Below are 17,092 nucleotides of genomic sequence, written 5' to 3' on the forward strand. Positions count from 1 at the left end.
CCGCATTCGTAGAGAAAGGAAGTCCTGCCCCTTGGAGCATAGGGCCTATACTGTTTAGTGGGCAGTCCTTTACAGTGGGATACTATTAACACGTCGCCTATAAGGTACACACAAATAAAGTGAAAATAAACCATAATTTTCATATACAGAGTAAATCGTGCAATTAAGCAGATGGACACTTAAGTTTAACTGGTTTAAGAATTGTATGTGCCACACCCGCTCAATGTGGCTGTGCGACTATCAAGTTACTGTGTGCTTTCACAGTATAATATAAAATTGACAACATTCAGTAGCTCTATAGGCTACTGATTTGTGTCTGTTTTTTTCTCACTAGGAGATAATGTGGTAGTGAAGATATGACATGAATGTTCTAGGCATAGTCTTGAATTCTTAAAATACTTTTTTGATGTTGTCACGGGTTTGCTTGGAACATCTACAACTTAATCAGGGATACACATCACCCAGACAGACCACATTCATTTAGGTATGTATGTGGCATATTCCAAAGTGAACCAAGAACTACAAATACAACTGCAGGAAATGGGCGATTATATCAGTGGTAACGCACATGTGCTTATCCAATCAAAGAGTTAGCGCATTACGTAATGTTAGCAAACGACCAATAGGAATCAATGGTACGTCACAGAACGTAGTACAGGAAGATACATTTTTTATTCATTGTTTTATTTCCTGTATTGAATTATCAGGAGCTACAATTTAGAGATCTAAGGTTTGACAGGTCTTTTGTCTGATATAAAGCTGACATAGAATTTGTGCCTGACGCTTTTGATCTGAGATATATCACTGTTGCTACTTTGTACTGCGTCGCTATTTTTTGGTGAAACGCTTGCTTCGAGACTTGTTTACATTAGCCAACCTTTAACTGATGTTAGCTAGCTTGCTAGTTACACATTCCGTTCCTGCCACTTTTGATGCTTACGTAACGATGCTTTTTATCCTGACTTGAAGCTAGAAATTAACGTTAATATTAGTCTTACGGAGTGTTAACTGTGTTTTGAGGTATAGATCTGAGGCTAATAAAATGTGTCATGTTACGGTGTAGTAATTAACATTAGCTAGCTGGCTAATTACTTTTTTGACCACACACTGCTTAGTAGATCCCTGCCAGCTGACTTGGCTTTAACCTTTTTGCCTTTTAGTCTGTTCTCGTCTATTTTTTCTAACTCAAATGGAAATGTGTCGTGTCGTTCCAGCAATGCCTTTCTAAATTATAAAGGTGATATGATATCCAGGTTTTTCTAAGCCATAGTTCTCTGTAATGTAACACCTGACTCTACAGTTAAACCACCCCTGTTTTTGACATATTTACCTCTATTCTTCCAGCAGCTTGGTTTGTAATACTGTCAAAATGGCCCACTGGTTTCATCGAAATCCTTTGAAAGCCACAGCACCAGTCTCGTTCAATTTGTATGGAATTGCTGGGAGTCCTGCAGCTAACAAAATATGCAAGTATGTGAAGTAGGCTATGCCAACCTTTGGACTAGATTATATCTTGTCTTTGTTCCTGATTATATTTGTCAAGTGATTAAAAAAGAAAAACATCATTAAGAATGTGAGCTACACCTGTCAACACTTAATGCATTGTTTAAGTGGTCATGAATGGACCACATTGCAAACAAGGTTTACAGAACCCTTGCTTTAGCATTAGTGCGTAAATAAATCGTTGGTATTTACTGTGTCATTATCGTCCTCAGTGACCTGAGAACAACCAGGGCAAGACTTCTAGAGATGTTCACAGACGTCACCTGTACCCCGGAGATTATGAAGAATGCCACTGATGCATACTTCTCTCTATTACAAGGTGAGTGCTCCCAGTTCTGTAGCTGTATATATGTGAGGCTTGCCAATTAAGAAGGCAGTCACTTCACCTTCTTGGGTGAGAGCTTGTATGCCTGCTTTGCTAACCAAAACCTCTGTATGTCTTGTGTTGCTAATGTGTTTTTGTGGCTGCTGGTAAATGGCTGGCAATGATGCAGGGTTCATTGCTTATCTGGATGGTACCACACAAGAGAACAAACTGCGGTACATTCAGAACTTCAAGTGGACTGATACTTTACAAGGCAACGCTGCGAGGTAATATCTTTGGCATGTTATTATAAGTGGCATCACTTTTGGTAGTCCACACAGCCTACTCATCCCCGTTACAAGCAATTATGTAGCCTTTAACCCAAAATTACCCCCCCCCCCTCCCCTTAATGTACAATTTTAACCCATCTGTGTTTCATGTCAGCTGTGTCAAGATCATAACACATTGAAATTGAGAAATGCTCTTTCCAACCCGTCTTGTTACATCCACTGCTATGCTAAAATGGGTTTTGATAAACAGCCCCTAATACTACTAATGTAGTTTACTTGCATAACATACTGTGATGTGTTTTAGATAAAAACGTGGCAATAAACAATTCTGATATGCCTGTGATTCAAGTTATACATAAGTTAAGTTGGACATAATGTTAATACGCTCAATATCACACAGTGCTCAGCAGGATGCAGTGTTTGAATTGGTTTCGATGGGATTCAACGTTGCAGTCTGGTACTCCAAGTATGCCTCAAGATTGGCAGGCAAAGAGAAGTAAGCTTTTTGTGCCATAGTGACAGACGAGTAGTTTTCAAAAAGTTTATGTTATTGTTGTATTTGTGATTCATGATATTATCTTACCTTTGGCAGTGTTACGGAGGATGAGGCCAAAATAGTTCATAAAAGCCTGAAAGTTGCAGCTGGAATTTTCAAACATCTAAAGGTATTTTGTTTGTAATTTCATAATTACAGCAAATATGTTAAATGCAGCAGTTATGTCCATAGAGTTGTATTTACTTATAGTTCATCTATCACTTACCAGAATAATATAAATGTAGCAGTTTAGTTGGTTTATCAGATTAAAAAATCAACAATTTTGTGTAGAGGTGCAAATGAAATGCAATTTTGATTTTTATGTATCTATAACAATGTAAAGCATGATACAGTATATGAGTTTCTCACATGTCTATGCATTTTTTAATCTGCTTCACATATTAAACTTACTACAGGAATTTCATGAAGTCATTCTGTAAACTCATTCAGAGGCAGACAGTATGATAATATTTAGCAAAACTTAATTTTAACTTATTTTAAAGTCTAATGTCCAAATATGCTTCCTGACTTTGTTGTGTGTTGGTTCCGTCACCAACTCTTAGGAGACCCACATCCCCCGCCTCATCACCCCAGCCGAGAAGGGGAGGGATCTGGAGCCCAGGGTGATTGACACCTACATCGTCCAGTGCCAAGCTGAGGCCCAGGAAGGTAGATCCATACTCACCACCCTTTCGCTTGCATGAAATGTCTAATGACGGAATTCCAGAAGATGTGGCTTTACTGTAGGTGTGCTCAAAAAGAGTGAAGCATCTGGATATCTCCGTTCTGTTGTCCTTGCATTGCCTTGATAATTACAGTGCATGAAAATGCACTGTTCTGTTATCCGAAGTCTTCTTCTTCTTCTTCTTCTTCTTCTTCTTCTTCTTCCCACCAAATTTCTGCGTCTAATTCAGCTTCAACCGTTTAATGTAGAAACTTCGTTCAAACTTTGTAACGTAGGTCTTGAAAAGGACACTTGAGGAATGTATTTTTCACTTTTGTAAACTTTATACTTTTTGAGATATTGACAAAAAACAAGCTTATTTTTCCCCATAGACTTTACATTAGCACTATGACATCACAATAGACTAATTAACTTGATTTGCAACTGTATCAACTTCCAGCTGCTCAACTAGGACCCATCAAAGGGCCAGTTAAACTGATTGCACCTGTATCAACTGCTTTCTGCTTAACTAGGCCAACTCTCTGTGTCTCTCCATTCTACAAGGATATAAGGCACATTCCATCCAACTTTCTATCCATTCATCCTCTTCAAACCATTCACTCATCCACCCATTAAACTATCTATCAACATCCATTAAACAATCTGCCTATCAACATCCATTCAACTTTCTGTCTATCAACATCCATTACACTATCTACATTCAACTTTTAAACTATATACTCTGTCTCAGGCTTTAAGCATACAATCTGGCTCTCTTAAGACTAGTATTTCCTCTGCCCACAACTGTTTCAAAATAAATGTCCTCACAACAATAATTCACTATTAAATAATTTAACTATTTAAACTACTCAACTATTTAACTGTTCAGCCATTTCAACTGTCAGTTGTTATCAACTATGACTCCTGCAAACTGTTTCCAAATACAAGTTTGTTTGGCATTTTATGTTAATATACAGTATGTTTATATTTACATGCACTGGTAATTTCCTCAAAATTACATTTTCTAGTTGTAATTGTTTTGTCCGACACTTGTGTGGTACTTTCCAGTTTGTCCAACTAATGTGTGGTACTTTCCTAAAATGTATGTTTGGGTTCAGAAGCTGGAACATGGAACATAGCCATAACCATGACAAATGTTGTTTTGTTCATCTGTGTTTTGCAGTGACTATTGCCAGAGCCATCGAGTTGAAGCATAATGCCAATCTCATCGCATCCTTAGCATTTGAGACAGCTAACTTCTATCAGAAGGCTGGTGAGGTTTCCCTTTGGTTTTTTCACGTTTTTTCACATAAATCTCTTTTTCTCGAAGTCACAGAGTACTGTCCGTACGAAAAAAAAAGAAAACAATCGGTACTGCCTAGCTTGAGTTGCTGCAGCCAACAGCTAGAGCTACCATGCAGCTACAGGGCTACAATCTGGTGGCATGAACATGGGGCCTCATAAACAGTGCTCGGTGACCTTGAGATACAGAGATCTACCGGTATGTGAAAAATCGCCGGAATTCTCCTTTAAATAGACTGGGTGATTCAACTCACCTAAGCCACAGACTTTACCATCTTAATGTAATGTACATCAGACCTGTAGTAGTGTACCTTTCGGTTTTCATGTTTTACATGAAGGCATTCATGCAGGTTTAAAGGCTGTATCAGCGATTTCAGGCCCAAAAAAGGCCCAAACATAAATGATCACATTCATCCAATCTTTACTAACGATCCGCTAGCTGCCCGCCCCATAAGCAGGCTGTCAAAAAACGTGTCTTTGTAGGCAGCCTAGGCTCTGAGATCTGCACACAAAAACAAATGTTATCAACAAGTGTTGCCAACCACTCAAAGGCAAAATAGTGTTCCAACCAATAACCGACGAGATGCGCGTTCAGGAGAGTTTCAATTGCACGAGAGGGAGGGGGAGGGAGTAGCGAGCTAGCTCTCTGTTTTGTTTAAACATCAACAGAAGTGACGTTACCTGCCATCACTGATACAACCTTTAAGTGTACAATCATATTCAATCAATATTTCTTGATTCCTTAATTTCCAATCTTATTATTGTTTTTTTTTTTTTTCACAGATCACACACTGAACACTTTGGAGCCTGACTACAGTAGCAAGTGGAGGAAGTACCTTCAACTCAAGCAGCACTTCTACATGGCCTATGTGAGATCACAATATTATGACTTATCTAGAAAATATAAATGTACACATGCACATACACCATAGAAAATAACTGACATAAAATGATTCACATCTTTCACTGTGGACCCAGTTAGCCTGCTGTATATTTGGTCTTTCTCCTTCCTGTCCCTTGGTTAGTTTTTGCATAGATTCTGCATAATTCTGAATGCTGACATTCACCCCTTCCTTTCACATGGCAGGCATATTGCTACCACGGGCAGACTCTCCTTGCCAGTGACAAGTGTGGAGAAGCTATAAGGTCTCTGCAGGAAGCAGAAAAATGTGAGTGCATCTCAGCAAGAAGACAAATCTCTACAATCTCTCATTTATTTGTGCAATAGATAGATAGATAGATAGATAGATAGATAGATAGATACAACATAAACAGGATGATAAAATAACAAATTCGCATGACTAATCTCTTAAAGATTTAATATCTTTCATACACAGGCCTTTTATACAAAGACCTTTCATACACAGAATGCAGCTCCAAGTGCTTTACATTTGGAACATGTAACACAATAATAAAAAAAAAATCAGTCAGGTACCATAGGCATGAGGCCAGAAATCGGTTCTCTGACAAAAGTCAATAATATAGCACCAATTTTGAAAATATGCAGTGGAGCATGTGTTTACTTACTAGAAGTGTAAGTAAAGGCTTAATCACAAAGCAGAAAATCAAGAAGAGAGAAAAAACTCAGTAATGCGTGCAACCCCTTGTTCTCGTACTGTAGGTTACTCCAAGGCTGAGGCTTTGTGTAAAGAGTACCGTCAGACCAAGGGCCCCGGCACCACAGCTAAGCCCTCCGAGCAGCTCTTCTTCCTGAAGCTCGGAGGCCTCATCAAGAACACGCTGGAGAAGTGCCAGAGGGAGAACGGCTTCATGTGAGTCCAGACCTCAAGCTCATGGACACAGACGTCGGCTTTGTCTTCTGCTCCTTTCACTTGCTTCCTATGCTTGAGCTCACAATATTCCTCCCTTGTTTTGCCTTCTCATTTGGATGCTACTTGCTTCCTATGCTTGAGCTCACATTATTCCTCCCTTGTTTTGCCTTCTCATTTGGATGCTACTTGCTTCTGACTTGTCTTATTTGCAATCGCATTTACAGCTCTGTGAAAAAATGAAGAGACCACTGTACATTTTTCTGATGTCATCCTACCGTTGCTGAGTGACATTCGAATGAGTTGACGGTCATATTCAAATTTGCACTGGTCTCTTAATTTGGAATATGACCGTCAACTAATTCGAATGTCACTTAGCAACTCTAGGATGACATCAGAAAAATGTGCAGTGGTCTCTTCATTTTTTCCAGAGCTGTATAATCGTAGTCATGTTCTGCACTTCACATCTTTTACATCATCATCATCTTCCTCCTCTTCTGGTTTTAAGTTCCAGAAAGCAACTTTACTCAGATGTGAGGTTTTGATTAGGGGGCCCTAATTTGAATTCTGGGCAAAATGTTTGAAAATGTCTGCGACCAGCTGCCCACATGCCCACCATATTTCTAGTTCATGCAGAAGAACTTTGCTTTCTGATTGACTTTGCACCTTGCCCACAATTTAAATTAGTGGTTTAAATGTTTCGGGTTTTCCCCCCCAGATATTTCCACAAGGTTCCAGCTGAGGCCCCATCACTGGAGCTGAAGGCTAGCTATGGCCTGGCTGAGCCCATTGGCTTCGAACTTCCTCCCGTGAGCGACCAGTGCACCCCGGAGGTCTATGCCACCTTCGACCTCACCAAGGGAGCCAAGGACGAGAAGGTAACTGTGCACTTGAGGAATGTAAAGCATGTCCAGGTTTTTTATGTTCAGATCATGTCGAAGGTGTTGCATTATGCATTACCTTTCGGTATTATTTTCAAGTTCATTCAATTCGATTTTATTTATACAGTGTCAATACTGTTTAAATTCTTGCAAGATGTTTTACAGAGCCCAAAACTGAAACTATTTGGGTTTTGATTTTGGCATTGCCCTTGTGATGTTTTAACTCTCCATTTAAAGATGCGCTGTGCAAGTACTCCATTTGAAACCTATTCCTGTAGGAAAACACGTTTCTCTTTTTTTCCTTTAACATACTAATACTGTTCCATGTATTGCACCTTTAACACGTTGTATCTGTCGTGTTTGATGAAGGCCAAGTCCAAACAGGATGAGGAAGTGAAGCCGGTGAAGGAGCCTGACCTGAAGCCTCAGAAAGACACCGGCTGCACCATCTCCTAAGCCCATCCCTGAACTCACCCAGCAGACACAGGAGGTCATTCACACTCCCCACAACCCACAGTACTGGAGTCATGGTTGCATCATTGCAAGTAAAACCCTGCACGGTGAAGGAAGCCTCTCGCTTTAGTTTCGATGGCAGGCCGAATACTTATGTTTGCTGGTTTGAGTTATCTGAAGACCTGATTTAGTCCCGCCTCTTGAGTGGGACTTACGGAAGGTTGATACTTTTTTTGAGTGAATGTTCTTGACAGTTTCATAAGAACTCATGATGGTGGAAGTAAACATTAAATTGGAAGTTTAAAATGTCGATCACATGCCGAGACTGCATGCATTATTGTAATGCATTTGTTTAGTTTGATTTGTAGTGATTTATAATCAATAATGTTTGAGGTGGCTTGTTCTTTCATTGTAGCTCATTTTATACATTATAATAGAAATGTAGCGCAATTATTATAACTTCTCCTTCTCTGGAAGACTGAGCACATTTCATTAAGGCGGGGATCACATTAGCCAGCGGCAAGCGGCAGGTTTCCTATTGTTCTCTATGGTTCGGCAGCGGAACGGTGGCAACGCTGGCATAACGCTAGCGTTGAACAAGCTGAGTGTTGAATTTGGTTCAACTTTTAAACCGCAATGCGAGCGTATTCAATTGTCAAACCGCTTGTGTTACCATAGGAACGAGAGAACTTATTAAGGTCTGAGCGTTACGTTACGCTTGCCGCTGGCTAATGTGATCCCCGCCTAAGTTTACTTATGGACCAAGTGAAATACTGCATAAGGATTTAAATCCTTCTCATTCTAGGTTCCCATCTGTATAATATATTATATTTCAAAAAGTATGTAACACTCACTCACCAACTACTAGTCCTTTGTTAAACTTTTCTTGAACAAATCTTAGTCTGCGATGCAAATTGGCTGTGCAGCTTAGCGTTTCGCTTGGACTCTACTGTAAATGACCTTGATGTGACCATTCATCTCCCTTCCCAAGGCTTCCTTCAAAGCAGCATACGAGATGCATACGCGTCACGTCAGCATTCATTTCCCCAAGCTGCAGCCCAAGAGCAAGGACTGGCTTGTGTTTTTCGGGTCGCAGTTTAGCACAGACCCAGCTGTTTCCCATCCCGAGAGGAACAATAATATCCCAGTCAAATTTGATACGGCCACAGGGGCTCTTCAAAATGGCCCCCAGACTGGGTGCCCATGGTGTGGGACGCCAGGGTGAAACATGTCATCGTTGGCACGCGGAGGCTGTCCCAGCATGGTGTTGCCATGGTGTTGCCATGCCCCCCACCCCTGTCTCGTCATGGGGAGGTCAGTCTGCTGCTTGGTCCCGATATGGGCTCTCTGCCTGTAATGGCTCCCACCAAGAGCCCGTGGGTATGGTCAAATTTGCTGAATGTCTGGCAAATTCCCATGACCTAGTTATGAGAGAATTTCTTGGATTATTCCACAAATCAGCCACATCAAAAGAGATTTAAGTATGTGATATTCAGTGTGACACAGGGTCTTTTATGAAAGTTGCTGCACACATTATTGTTGTATTGTACACAGCTGCAAGATGTTAACTCCACACATTTGGATATTTTTTTCCAAGCCAACAGATAAAGCTTTGCTAGCTTTAATAATTTTGGTATCCTGATATCTGGTATGCCACTGGCCACTGGCTTTCTGAACATTCATTTTCCCTGCTGAGTATCCGTAGTTTTGTGTTGGCTTCCAACTGCTGTGTTATAACTCTTAGTAGTATCGCCTGAGTTATCAAGTCTCATCATGTGACATGTTGTAAAATTACAATAACTTTGTGATGGAGGTTTTTTTTTCTCAAAGCTTTTTGCACTTTACCGTTGTCTTATTGAAAGTGGCCTACATACACATGTGGAGACGTCAAGGTGTATTATAAAACATAAAAACAATAACCGTCCTGTAGATACAAGCTTCTTTTTCTCTGGTTGTAAGTATTGAAATACTCAATTGTAATTTTATTTAGTAACTGTGTACCGAAATGAAATCATTCATTAACATGGGTAATGGTACACTTAATGGTACATATAAGGTGTGCTTGTATATGAAAGTTAACCCTAAAGTCATTGTCATGTATTAATCTGTTTCCATAATGAACATGCACTTCAGTGAGAATTAAAACAACCCTATGGTAACCATGTCTCGGCATTTTGTCCTCCTACTTCATTCATTGAATGATATGGTTTGCAGCATGTGCTTAAATACCAGTTGCAATAACAAGAAGGATCTTTTTTTACATTAGATTGGAGTGAGAAACGGAGTAACCATACACAGCAGATCACAACAGCAGGCCATGATTAAAGCAAATCATGGTCAGATATTCAATGGTGTTTCATGAAAACCTCTATTTCCTCTGAAAAGCATGCATATTGGTTAACAATACAGCTGTATTCAAATAGCCTGGTAAGGCTGTGCCCACAGCAATGGATTTGTATCACCCTGTGTAAGTTCCACTCCTTGTACAAACACAAAGTGTAGCACATATAACAACCAAAAAGGGATCACAGTTGGACTAAATAGATTTGTTTCACATCAAATTTGAGAGGAATTTTGTATTCGTGAAGAAACGAAGTTACCGCACCAACTCCATTGGTACAACCACCCATCTCCCTTAATACGTTTGACAATGACCCTCCACATTCTGCACACTGCCGGTATGAGCCCTGCCTTGTGAATGGAGACGGGAGGAGCCCGGGGTGACCAGAGATGCACAAACATCCTCATGCCATCATACTCGACCAGCGCATGGTAGTCAGGCTGCAGAGCTGGCACAGGACCTGGAAGTCCGGTTTGTCCACTGCGTCACGTCTTATCAGTCGCACAGTGATGTGACACAATATTTACTCTGAGCGAAGACCAGCGCCTTGTGTTGCTTGCACTTCTGAAAAGCAGATTAAGCTTGTGAGGATGAATGACAACTTAACAAGAGTAAGTGTCTCCTGTGATTTGTTTTAACATACTTTGTTGGTGGCTTGATGTTCTTACAAATGGATATATAACTACAATGTAACTCTTTACTGTGGCCTGTCATTGTACACATAATGCTATGCGAGCAGCTGATAAGTCACATGCCAACGTGACTGAACCAGGAATTTCCTCTTACAGAGTAGCTGAGCTCCATCTTGGGCTATAGCTAAAAAGATAACTAATGCCAAGGTTATTTTTTGTCAGAATACATTTACATCACATTTTCCAACCTGTTTTCCGTCATTTGTTGATGCTTTGGTACAAAATCAGTGACAGATAGTCTGTGCATTGTGTTATCAAAGCCCCCTGTTCTGTTTACTTTTGAGTAAAGACGCACTGATATAAAGTTAATAGTTGTTATTGTCACAAAATAAGTGAGCTTTTAAACTTATAAAGACAATGATGCATCATTATACAAAAGTTTACTTCAGAAACCTAAAAAAACAACAACCAACCAAACAAACTAAAAAACAATCAAGATGCAGACTATTCCAGGAAGCATTTGAGTCATTTGAATCACTGTTTTTGTTTTTGTTATTGCTTTGGTGAAAAAAAGTCCCCTTTACATTTGAGCTAGCAGTTCGTATGTGGTGTGCGTTCTCAGGGTCTCCACATGCAAGAGACAAGTTTTGACCATCGATCTCATGACAGACGAATCATCTACTTCGCCAATGGAGAGACTCTTGAGGAGAGTGAGGGTGAGGAAGAGAATGATGAAGATGCTAATCAGAAGGAACCCTTTTCACAAGCAGTGGACACAGTGAGTCTTAGGAGGGAAACTCATATTATCCAACATTCTTAAAACGAATGTGTTGAAAATAACACAACTTGTGTTGTTTTTAACACATCTCTGTGTCCAGAGGGGTATTCCAGAAAGGAGGTTTAACAAACACTGAGATAAAACTTAACCTCTGGGTTGTCTGAACCTGTGGCGACTAAACCCGAGCTGTCGGTTCCAAAACACCGGTTACCAGTTAGTTCAAACAACCCTGTGTTATCTATTGAGAGTCGAAACCATGAGTGAAACCGGCGAAAGGAAGAGCACCGTATTTTTCAGAGGCGGAGTAGTCGAGGCTTACGAGGAGGAGAGAACTGTAATAACAAAAAAAGAGCAATACTTAGCGCCTGTCCGAGACCTTGCTTGGCAGAGAATAGCCTAACTGACCGTGTAAATGCGTATGTTTAAGATAGCCTATTTAATGTCAAAAGAACAATTAAATAATTCACTGGACATCACGTATTGTATTGACTGCTTTGAATGATGACTAGCCTAGTTGTCACAGATTGAGTGGGGCATAGAATCCCTTGAGAATCCCAAATGTAATTTTCTATTTTAACGCGGGTCCTGCAGCTGTGGGCCAAGTTAAACTTTTGCGCTCCATCATCGGAAGGGTGAATGTCGGAAGGCGTGGGTAGCCTAGTGGACACATTTTGGTGCACATTTGGAAAATGTAATAAGTGATGCTGACCTGCCAGTTGGTGAAACTACACTTTAATGATCCTCGTGGGTTTGTGTCCAGGAAAACGAATGAAGGCAAACGCAAGGCAAACGCAAGGCAAACTTTACGCACCGACCGACAGCTTGCCGATATGTTCTGCGTCTCCAACACTACAAAAACTCCCATTCGGAGAGCGTGTGTAGCCTATTAAAAAATATTTTATCCCAAATGCCATCAGCATTCTTAACCAAACTTAGTGACAACATGCATACCCGGCTGAGCTGTACAGCTATATTTAAACTTTTAATTTTCTATAGGCTGTTTCCCCTTTTTTGTACTGTAGGCCTACTTGTTTTAATTATATATTCAATGTGTCTGAGATGTTGTTTGTCCATCTGTCTGGTGAGCCAAACACAAATGTCCACTATGTTGTAGGCTAGCTAGCCTACATTAAAGATTTATTTTATTCTATTCTAATCCACCATGCGTAATGTAGGGATGGAGAATGCTTTTCAAGTAGGCTAGCCTATATTTAGGATTCAGCTCTTGAAAAAAGAATGGATAGGCTATCATGTGATGTCGTGGTCTTATCGCGCTCTCACGGTGAATTGCACGGATGAATATTACATGATTTTGTGCTTCTTTGTCAATTGGACCTTCGTCAAAATGAAAGGCCATTGTGTGACAAGTGTAAAAATAGCGGCCTGATTGAACATGCACTGAAATAACCGAACATAATTGAACATAACCTGAAGAAAACCTAACCCTACCAGAGCCTATGTTACCATAGTAACTTACATAGCCTGATCATGTTTGAGCTTTCTGGAACTGAAATCCCAGGTTTACCGTTTACTCTGGGTTTACATTAGCCTGGTGTTACCATCCTACGTACTTCCGGCCAAAATTTGATTTCAGCCTCGCACGTAGTCTGGCCCAACAGACAGTATGCGGTTCGCGTACAACCGCGCCAATCAGCGAACAGTTGAGTGATGACGCGGAACTTGCCTGCCGAGTTGCTTGTTGTAGTCCAGCGAAGCTTGTAGTTCAACATTATAGCAACAATGGCGACAGAGGAAGAGACGCTAGAAGCTATCCGCGAAGTTGTCTCAACTCTCGAGGGCATCACGCAATTAAAGCAGGAACATAAGGCTTGTCTTGTCAATTTTATAAATGGCAAGGACGTCGTAAAACTCTCCTTCCAACTGGCTTTGGAAAAAAAGTTTGATTTATCAGATGGTGATTACTAAACCTAAACGCACAAGTGTACTACATGCATCACTACTTTTCATTTTTTCAAATAAACGTTTGCTGCTCGTTATTCTCCCCCCTACTCTCAAATTACCTTTACAAAATCAATGCGGCCTACTTAAGGAATGGAATGATAGCTACTAGCCTACCGAGCGGGGCTCAAGGCGAGGCTGTGTGTCTTGACTTGAGCTAGCCGGTTACCAAGCGGGGCTCAAGGAAAGGCTGTTGTGATTGTGCTTGACTGGGACTAGCGGTCACCGAGCTGGGCTCAAGGTAAACCACTCCGTGTTTGTGTTTGACAGAGGCCTGTGGCTGAGCTGGGCTCCAGGCGAGGCTACCGTGCTTGTGGACAGTAACGTTAGCCAGTCACGGAGCATGGCTCAAGGTGAGGCTGCGTTGTTTTATGCCGAACAACTGTTAGTTTAACTGAGCAAGCTCCAGGTTAAATAACACGTAGGTCATCAGTACAATCCAACTTATCCAAGAGTGTAGTCTGAACAGCCCGTGTAGGACGAAGTAAAAGCTCCGTAGCTCCGATGAAGTCACCGGGCTGCGTAGAACAACAATCGTCTGATAAGCGGCGAGAAGAGATAAGAGGAAAACTGGCGTGTGACAAGAGCTGATATAATCTCGGTGACATGACGCTTTTGGTATACAACTCTCGGTCTGTGGCTGGCGCAAGTTAGGGATATATCCACTACGAAGAGACTGCCCTGGCGGTCAGGTAGCCTACATACTAGCCAGCGGTCTGTTTACTACTGAGAGCAGAAGTGGGAAGCGTAATAGCCTGAACTCCGGCGCACAGCATACGTCATTACCAAACGCTGCTGATTGGTTAAGGGAAGTCCAATGATTTTAAACCTCGAAATAAGCATCCGCCCATTACGGAGACGGATTCTTATTACTTTGTTCCAGACTGTATGACGAAGAGAATTCGTAGTCACAGGCGGTAAGGGCCAGGCTAGGTTTACATAGCCTACCCAGTTCAGTTCAGAGCCTATGTTACCATAGTTACTTACATAGCCTGATCATTTTTGAGCTTTCTGGAACTGAAATCCCAGGTTTACCACTAACTCTGGGTTGACATACCCAGGTAAGCCAGTAAACCTGATTTCTGGAATACCCCCCAGATAGGGGCAGCACCATTGGTGTTGTTTCTTTTTTTATTTGTTACACAATATGCGTTGAAAGTAACACAACTTGCGTTGAAAACAACGAAACTTGCATTGTTTTTTAACACACCTCTGTGTCTCGATAGGGACAACACATTTGTTTGAGTGTAGCCTATGTGTTCATATATTGTGAACAATATTGTGCTTAACACAGATGAAGGCTACTGCAGCAGTGATGTGTCTGTAGTTTTAGGTTTACAAAGTACATGTGATATTTTCAAATACACAGATAGAACACAGTTTGAACTGATTCTATTACTTCAAGTTTCTGTGTGTGTGTGTGTGTGTGTGTGTGCATGCGTGTGTGCACGTTTGCGTATGTGTGTTACACATGAGTATTCTAGACAAACCTGTCTTGGGGAGAATATTCTCGGTTCCTAGGAACAAAAATTGGGAAAAAGTCATTACAAAGTGAGTATATGACATGATGAAACAAATCCAGTATTACAAACTATCAGATTGTTAAAATAACTGTGACTACTAGACATTGAAAAATGCCATAATTTATTCCCTGATCAAACACTAAATGTGGACTTAAAATGAAAATGTAATTTAATTGTTTTCATCAACAGCCTGTGACTATCTTGGGGAGAAACTGGCTCGTCTCCTTGGACTACACTCTGCTAAATACCAGTATGCCATAGATGAGTTTAAGCGTGATCAAAAGGTAGGCTACATTGTGCCAGATTTCTGTTTGACTTTCACGGCTAGGAGCACATTCATAAGTTATCCGCTTATTATGACCGCCACGCTAGCGAAGAAGGAGCGAAGGAAATGAAAAAGCAAAAAAGAGCAAAAATACAGGTATCTCTGGTCAAAACGGCACAAAATTGGAGGTGTAGGATCACTATGTGCACAAGTTTTGTGGAATTCTGATGGGGGGCCATACAATAAATCAATATACGTGTACATTTAGTGACTATACACCAATCGGCCTGTAGATGGTAGTGTTAAGTGAAGGGTTGCACACACCTACACGCACAGACACACATGCACAAACACATGCACACACACACACACGCATAAACACACGCACGCAAGTGCACACATTCACATAAATACACACACATAAAGACATGCACACATAAACACACACACACATAAAGACGCACACACCCACACACATAAACACACCCACACACATAAAGACACACACACATGCATGCACACAGGCACATGCACACACACAGAACCACACACACACACACACACAACGGCACACAAAGGCACACACACACACACACACACACACACACACACACACACACATAAACACACACTCCATTACCCCCAAAACACACTCACAAGCGAACACACACATGCACACACACAGAGAAGCATGCATACACAAAAACTAACACACATGCACACTCATTTACATACACAAAAGTTGCAAGAGTAGGGGATGGAGTAGGAGATGGAGACAAATTGAGAAGTGTGATTAATTTTTGCGGAGAGAATGTGCAGGACTGGGAGGCGGTCATATTTTGTACCGCTCTGTACATTTTATATCCCTGTATTATATATGTGTTATATCAGCTGAATTCATTTCAATTGAGTATAAGGGCCTCCTTGGTTAACATGACTGAACAACTCCTCTTATCTATCCTTTGGCTAACCTCAAGGAAAAAAACATCAAGGAGGAATCTTCAGATGTCTTTATGGAGGATGACACAGAAAACATTAATCTCGCCCAGAAAAAGAGTAGAAAATATGGAGCCACCGGTTCTCCCAAAGTTGCCAGTCCACAGTCTTCCATTAGTGCACCTAGTGTAAAGCGCATGGCAGTTGGAACAAACAACAACGGATACCAGGATGATGATCAATGAGCTATTTTAAGATGTCTGAGTAGTACCGTATTTCATTCAGTTTGAAGTCATTGCAGTTTGTAATTTTAAACCCTTGTCATGAGCTGTACAGCATTTTACAAATACATCAGAAAGAATCAGAAATAAAACCACTCTGTTTTGCTGCACTCTGTATTATTGTGTGCAAATTCCTTATCCTCATGCAAACACAGAATCCTTACAGAATTTGAGGTTGTCCTTCAAGTCTTCTTGAGCATCCCTGTTTGTTTAGTCTGGGCTTTCTTGCATTGTGATGGTGGTGGTGGTGAAGACTGACGGGGTGTCAAATCACTTATCATTTAGCCTATAGTGCAAACCAGTGTCTCAAAGCAAGCTATCTTTACAGACACCCCTTTATTCAAATAGAAAATGAAACACAATGCTCTACTCCGCTATACCTAATGAGTTCAGTTTCTTGTGACCTTTGTTTGTAGGCCTGCTGAGATATGATATAAATAACAAATAACATGTTATTTTGTAAATATATATAGCCTGTCATCTGACATGGAAAAGACAATCAGCCTACAGATTCAGGCACAGATTCATAGCCTGTCATCTGAGATGGAAAAGTATGGTGTCAATCAGGCTACAGATTCAGGTACAGATTCATAGCCATGCATTTAGCTGTTGGAAAGCATCTTTTGCAGCAATTTTTGTGTGAGCATATCAGTGAACACCCCTGACCACTCGGTGA

The 17,092-nt window shown here is 40.9% G+C and overlaps 2 protein-coding genes across 4 annotated transcripts; both read left to right on the forward strand.

The window, feature by feature from the left end:
* Positions 1-642: 642 nt before the first annotated feature.
* On the forward strand, positions 643-9,865 carry brox (BRO1 domain and CAAX motif containing). Of its 3 annotated transcripts, none has more exons than XM_076272473.1 (13): positions 643-730; positions 1,348-1,470; positions 1,716-1,822; positions 1,998-2,094; positions 2,498-2,593; positions 2,690-2,762; positions 3,196-3,301; positions 4,480-4,569; positions 5,382-5,467; positions 5,686-5,767; positions 6,220-6,370; positions 7,086-7,245; positions 7,618-9,865. In XM_076272473.1, exons 2-13 carry the CDS (start codon positions 1,370-1,372, stop codon positions 7,702-7,704), a joined length of 1,236 nt encoding a protein of 411 aa, XP_076128588.1. In that variant the 5' UTR covers positions 643-730; positions 1,348-1,369; the 3' UTR covers positions 7,705-9,865. The 3 variants fall into 3 exon arrangements, with proteins under 3 accessions (XP_076128588.1, XP_076128587.1, XP_076128589.1); XM_076272472.1 differs by having other exon boundaries at positions 677-730; positions 1,345-1,470; XM_076272474.1 differs by lacking the exon at positions 643-730 and adding an exon at positions 965-1,237 and having other exon boundaries at positions 1,345-1,470.
* A 657-nt stretch (positions 9,866-10,522) lies between these two features.
* LOC143109931 (protein FAM177B) lies at positions 10,523-16,526 on the forward strand. The gene is made up of 5 exons (XM_076272729.1): positions 10,523-10,653; positions 11,297-11,452; positions 14,896-14,962; positions 15,124-15,218; positions 16,177-16,526. The coding sequence occupies exons 1-5, from the start codon at positions 10,633-10,635 to the stop codon at positions 16,378-16,380; spliced, it is 543 nt and encodes a 180-aa protein (XP_076128844.1). The 5' UTR covers positions 10,523-10,632; the 3' UTR covers positions 16,381-16,526.
* The last annotated feature ends 566 nt before the right edge of the window (positions 16,527-17,092 follow it).

Source organism: Alosa pseudoharengus, unplaced genomic scaffold (genome assembly GCF_046254945.1).
Source record: "Alosa pseudoharengus isolate Yale_2024_CS ecotype anadromous, Long Island Sound unplaced genomic scaffold, YU_APseudo_1.1 YU_APseudo_1.1_scf_7, whole genome shotgun sequence".
Taxonomy (NCBI): Eukaryota; Metazoa; Chordata; class Actinopteri; order Clupeiformes; family Clupeidae; genus Alosa; species Alosa pseudoharengus.

Excerpts from the sequence above, each read along its gene's own strand:
- brox (XM_076272473.1), top strand. The coding sequence starts at position 1,370 with ATGGCCCACTGGTTTCATCGAAATCCTTTGAAAGCCACAGCACCAGTC. Across the intron at positions 5,468-5,685 it reads AGCACTTCTACATGGCCTAT|GCATATTGCTACCACGGGCA; the intron begins GTGAGATCACAA and ends TTCACATGGCAG. Across the intron at positions 5,768-6,219 it reads TCTGCAGGAAGCAGAAAAAT|GTTACTCCAAGGCTGAGGCT; the intron begins GTGAGTGCATCT and ends CTCGTACTGTAG.
- LOC143109931 (XM_076272729.1), top strand. The coding sequence starts at position 10,633 with ATGAATGACAACTTAACAAGA. Across the intron at positions 10,654-11,296 it reads TGAATGACAACTTAACAAGA|GGTCTCCACATGCAAGAGAC; the intron begins GTAAGTGTCTCC and ends GTGCGTTCTCAG. Across the intron at positions 14,963-15,123 it reads TGGGAAAAAGTCATTACAAA|CCTGTGACTATCTTGGGGAG; the intron begins GTGAGTATATGA and ends TTTCATCAACAG.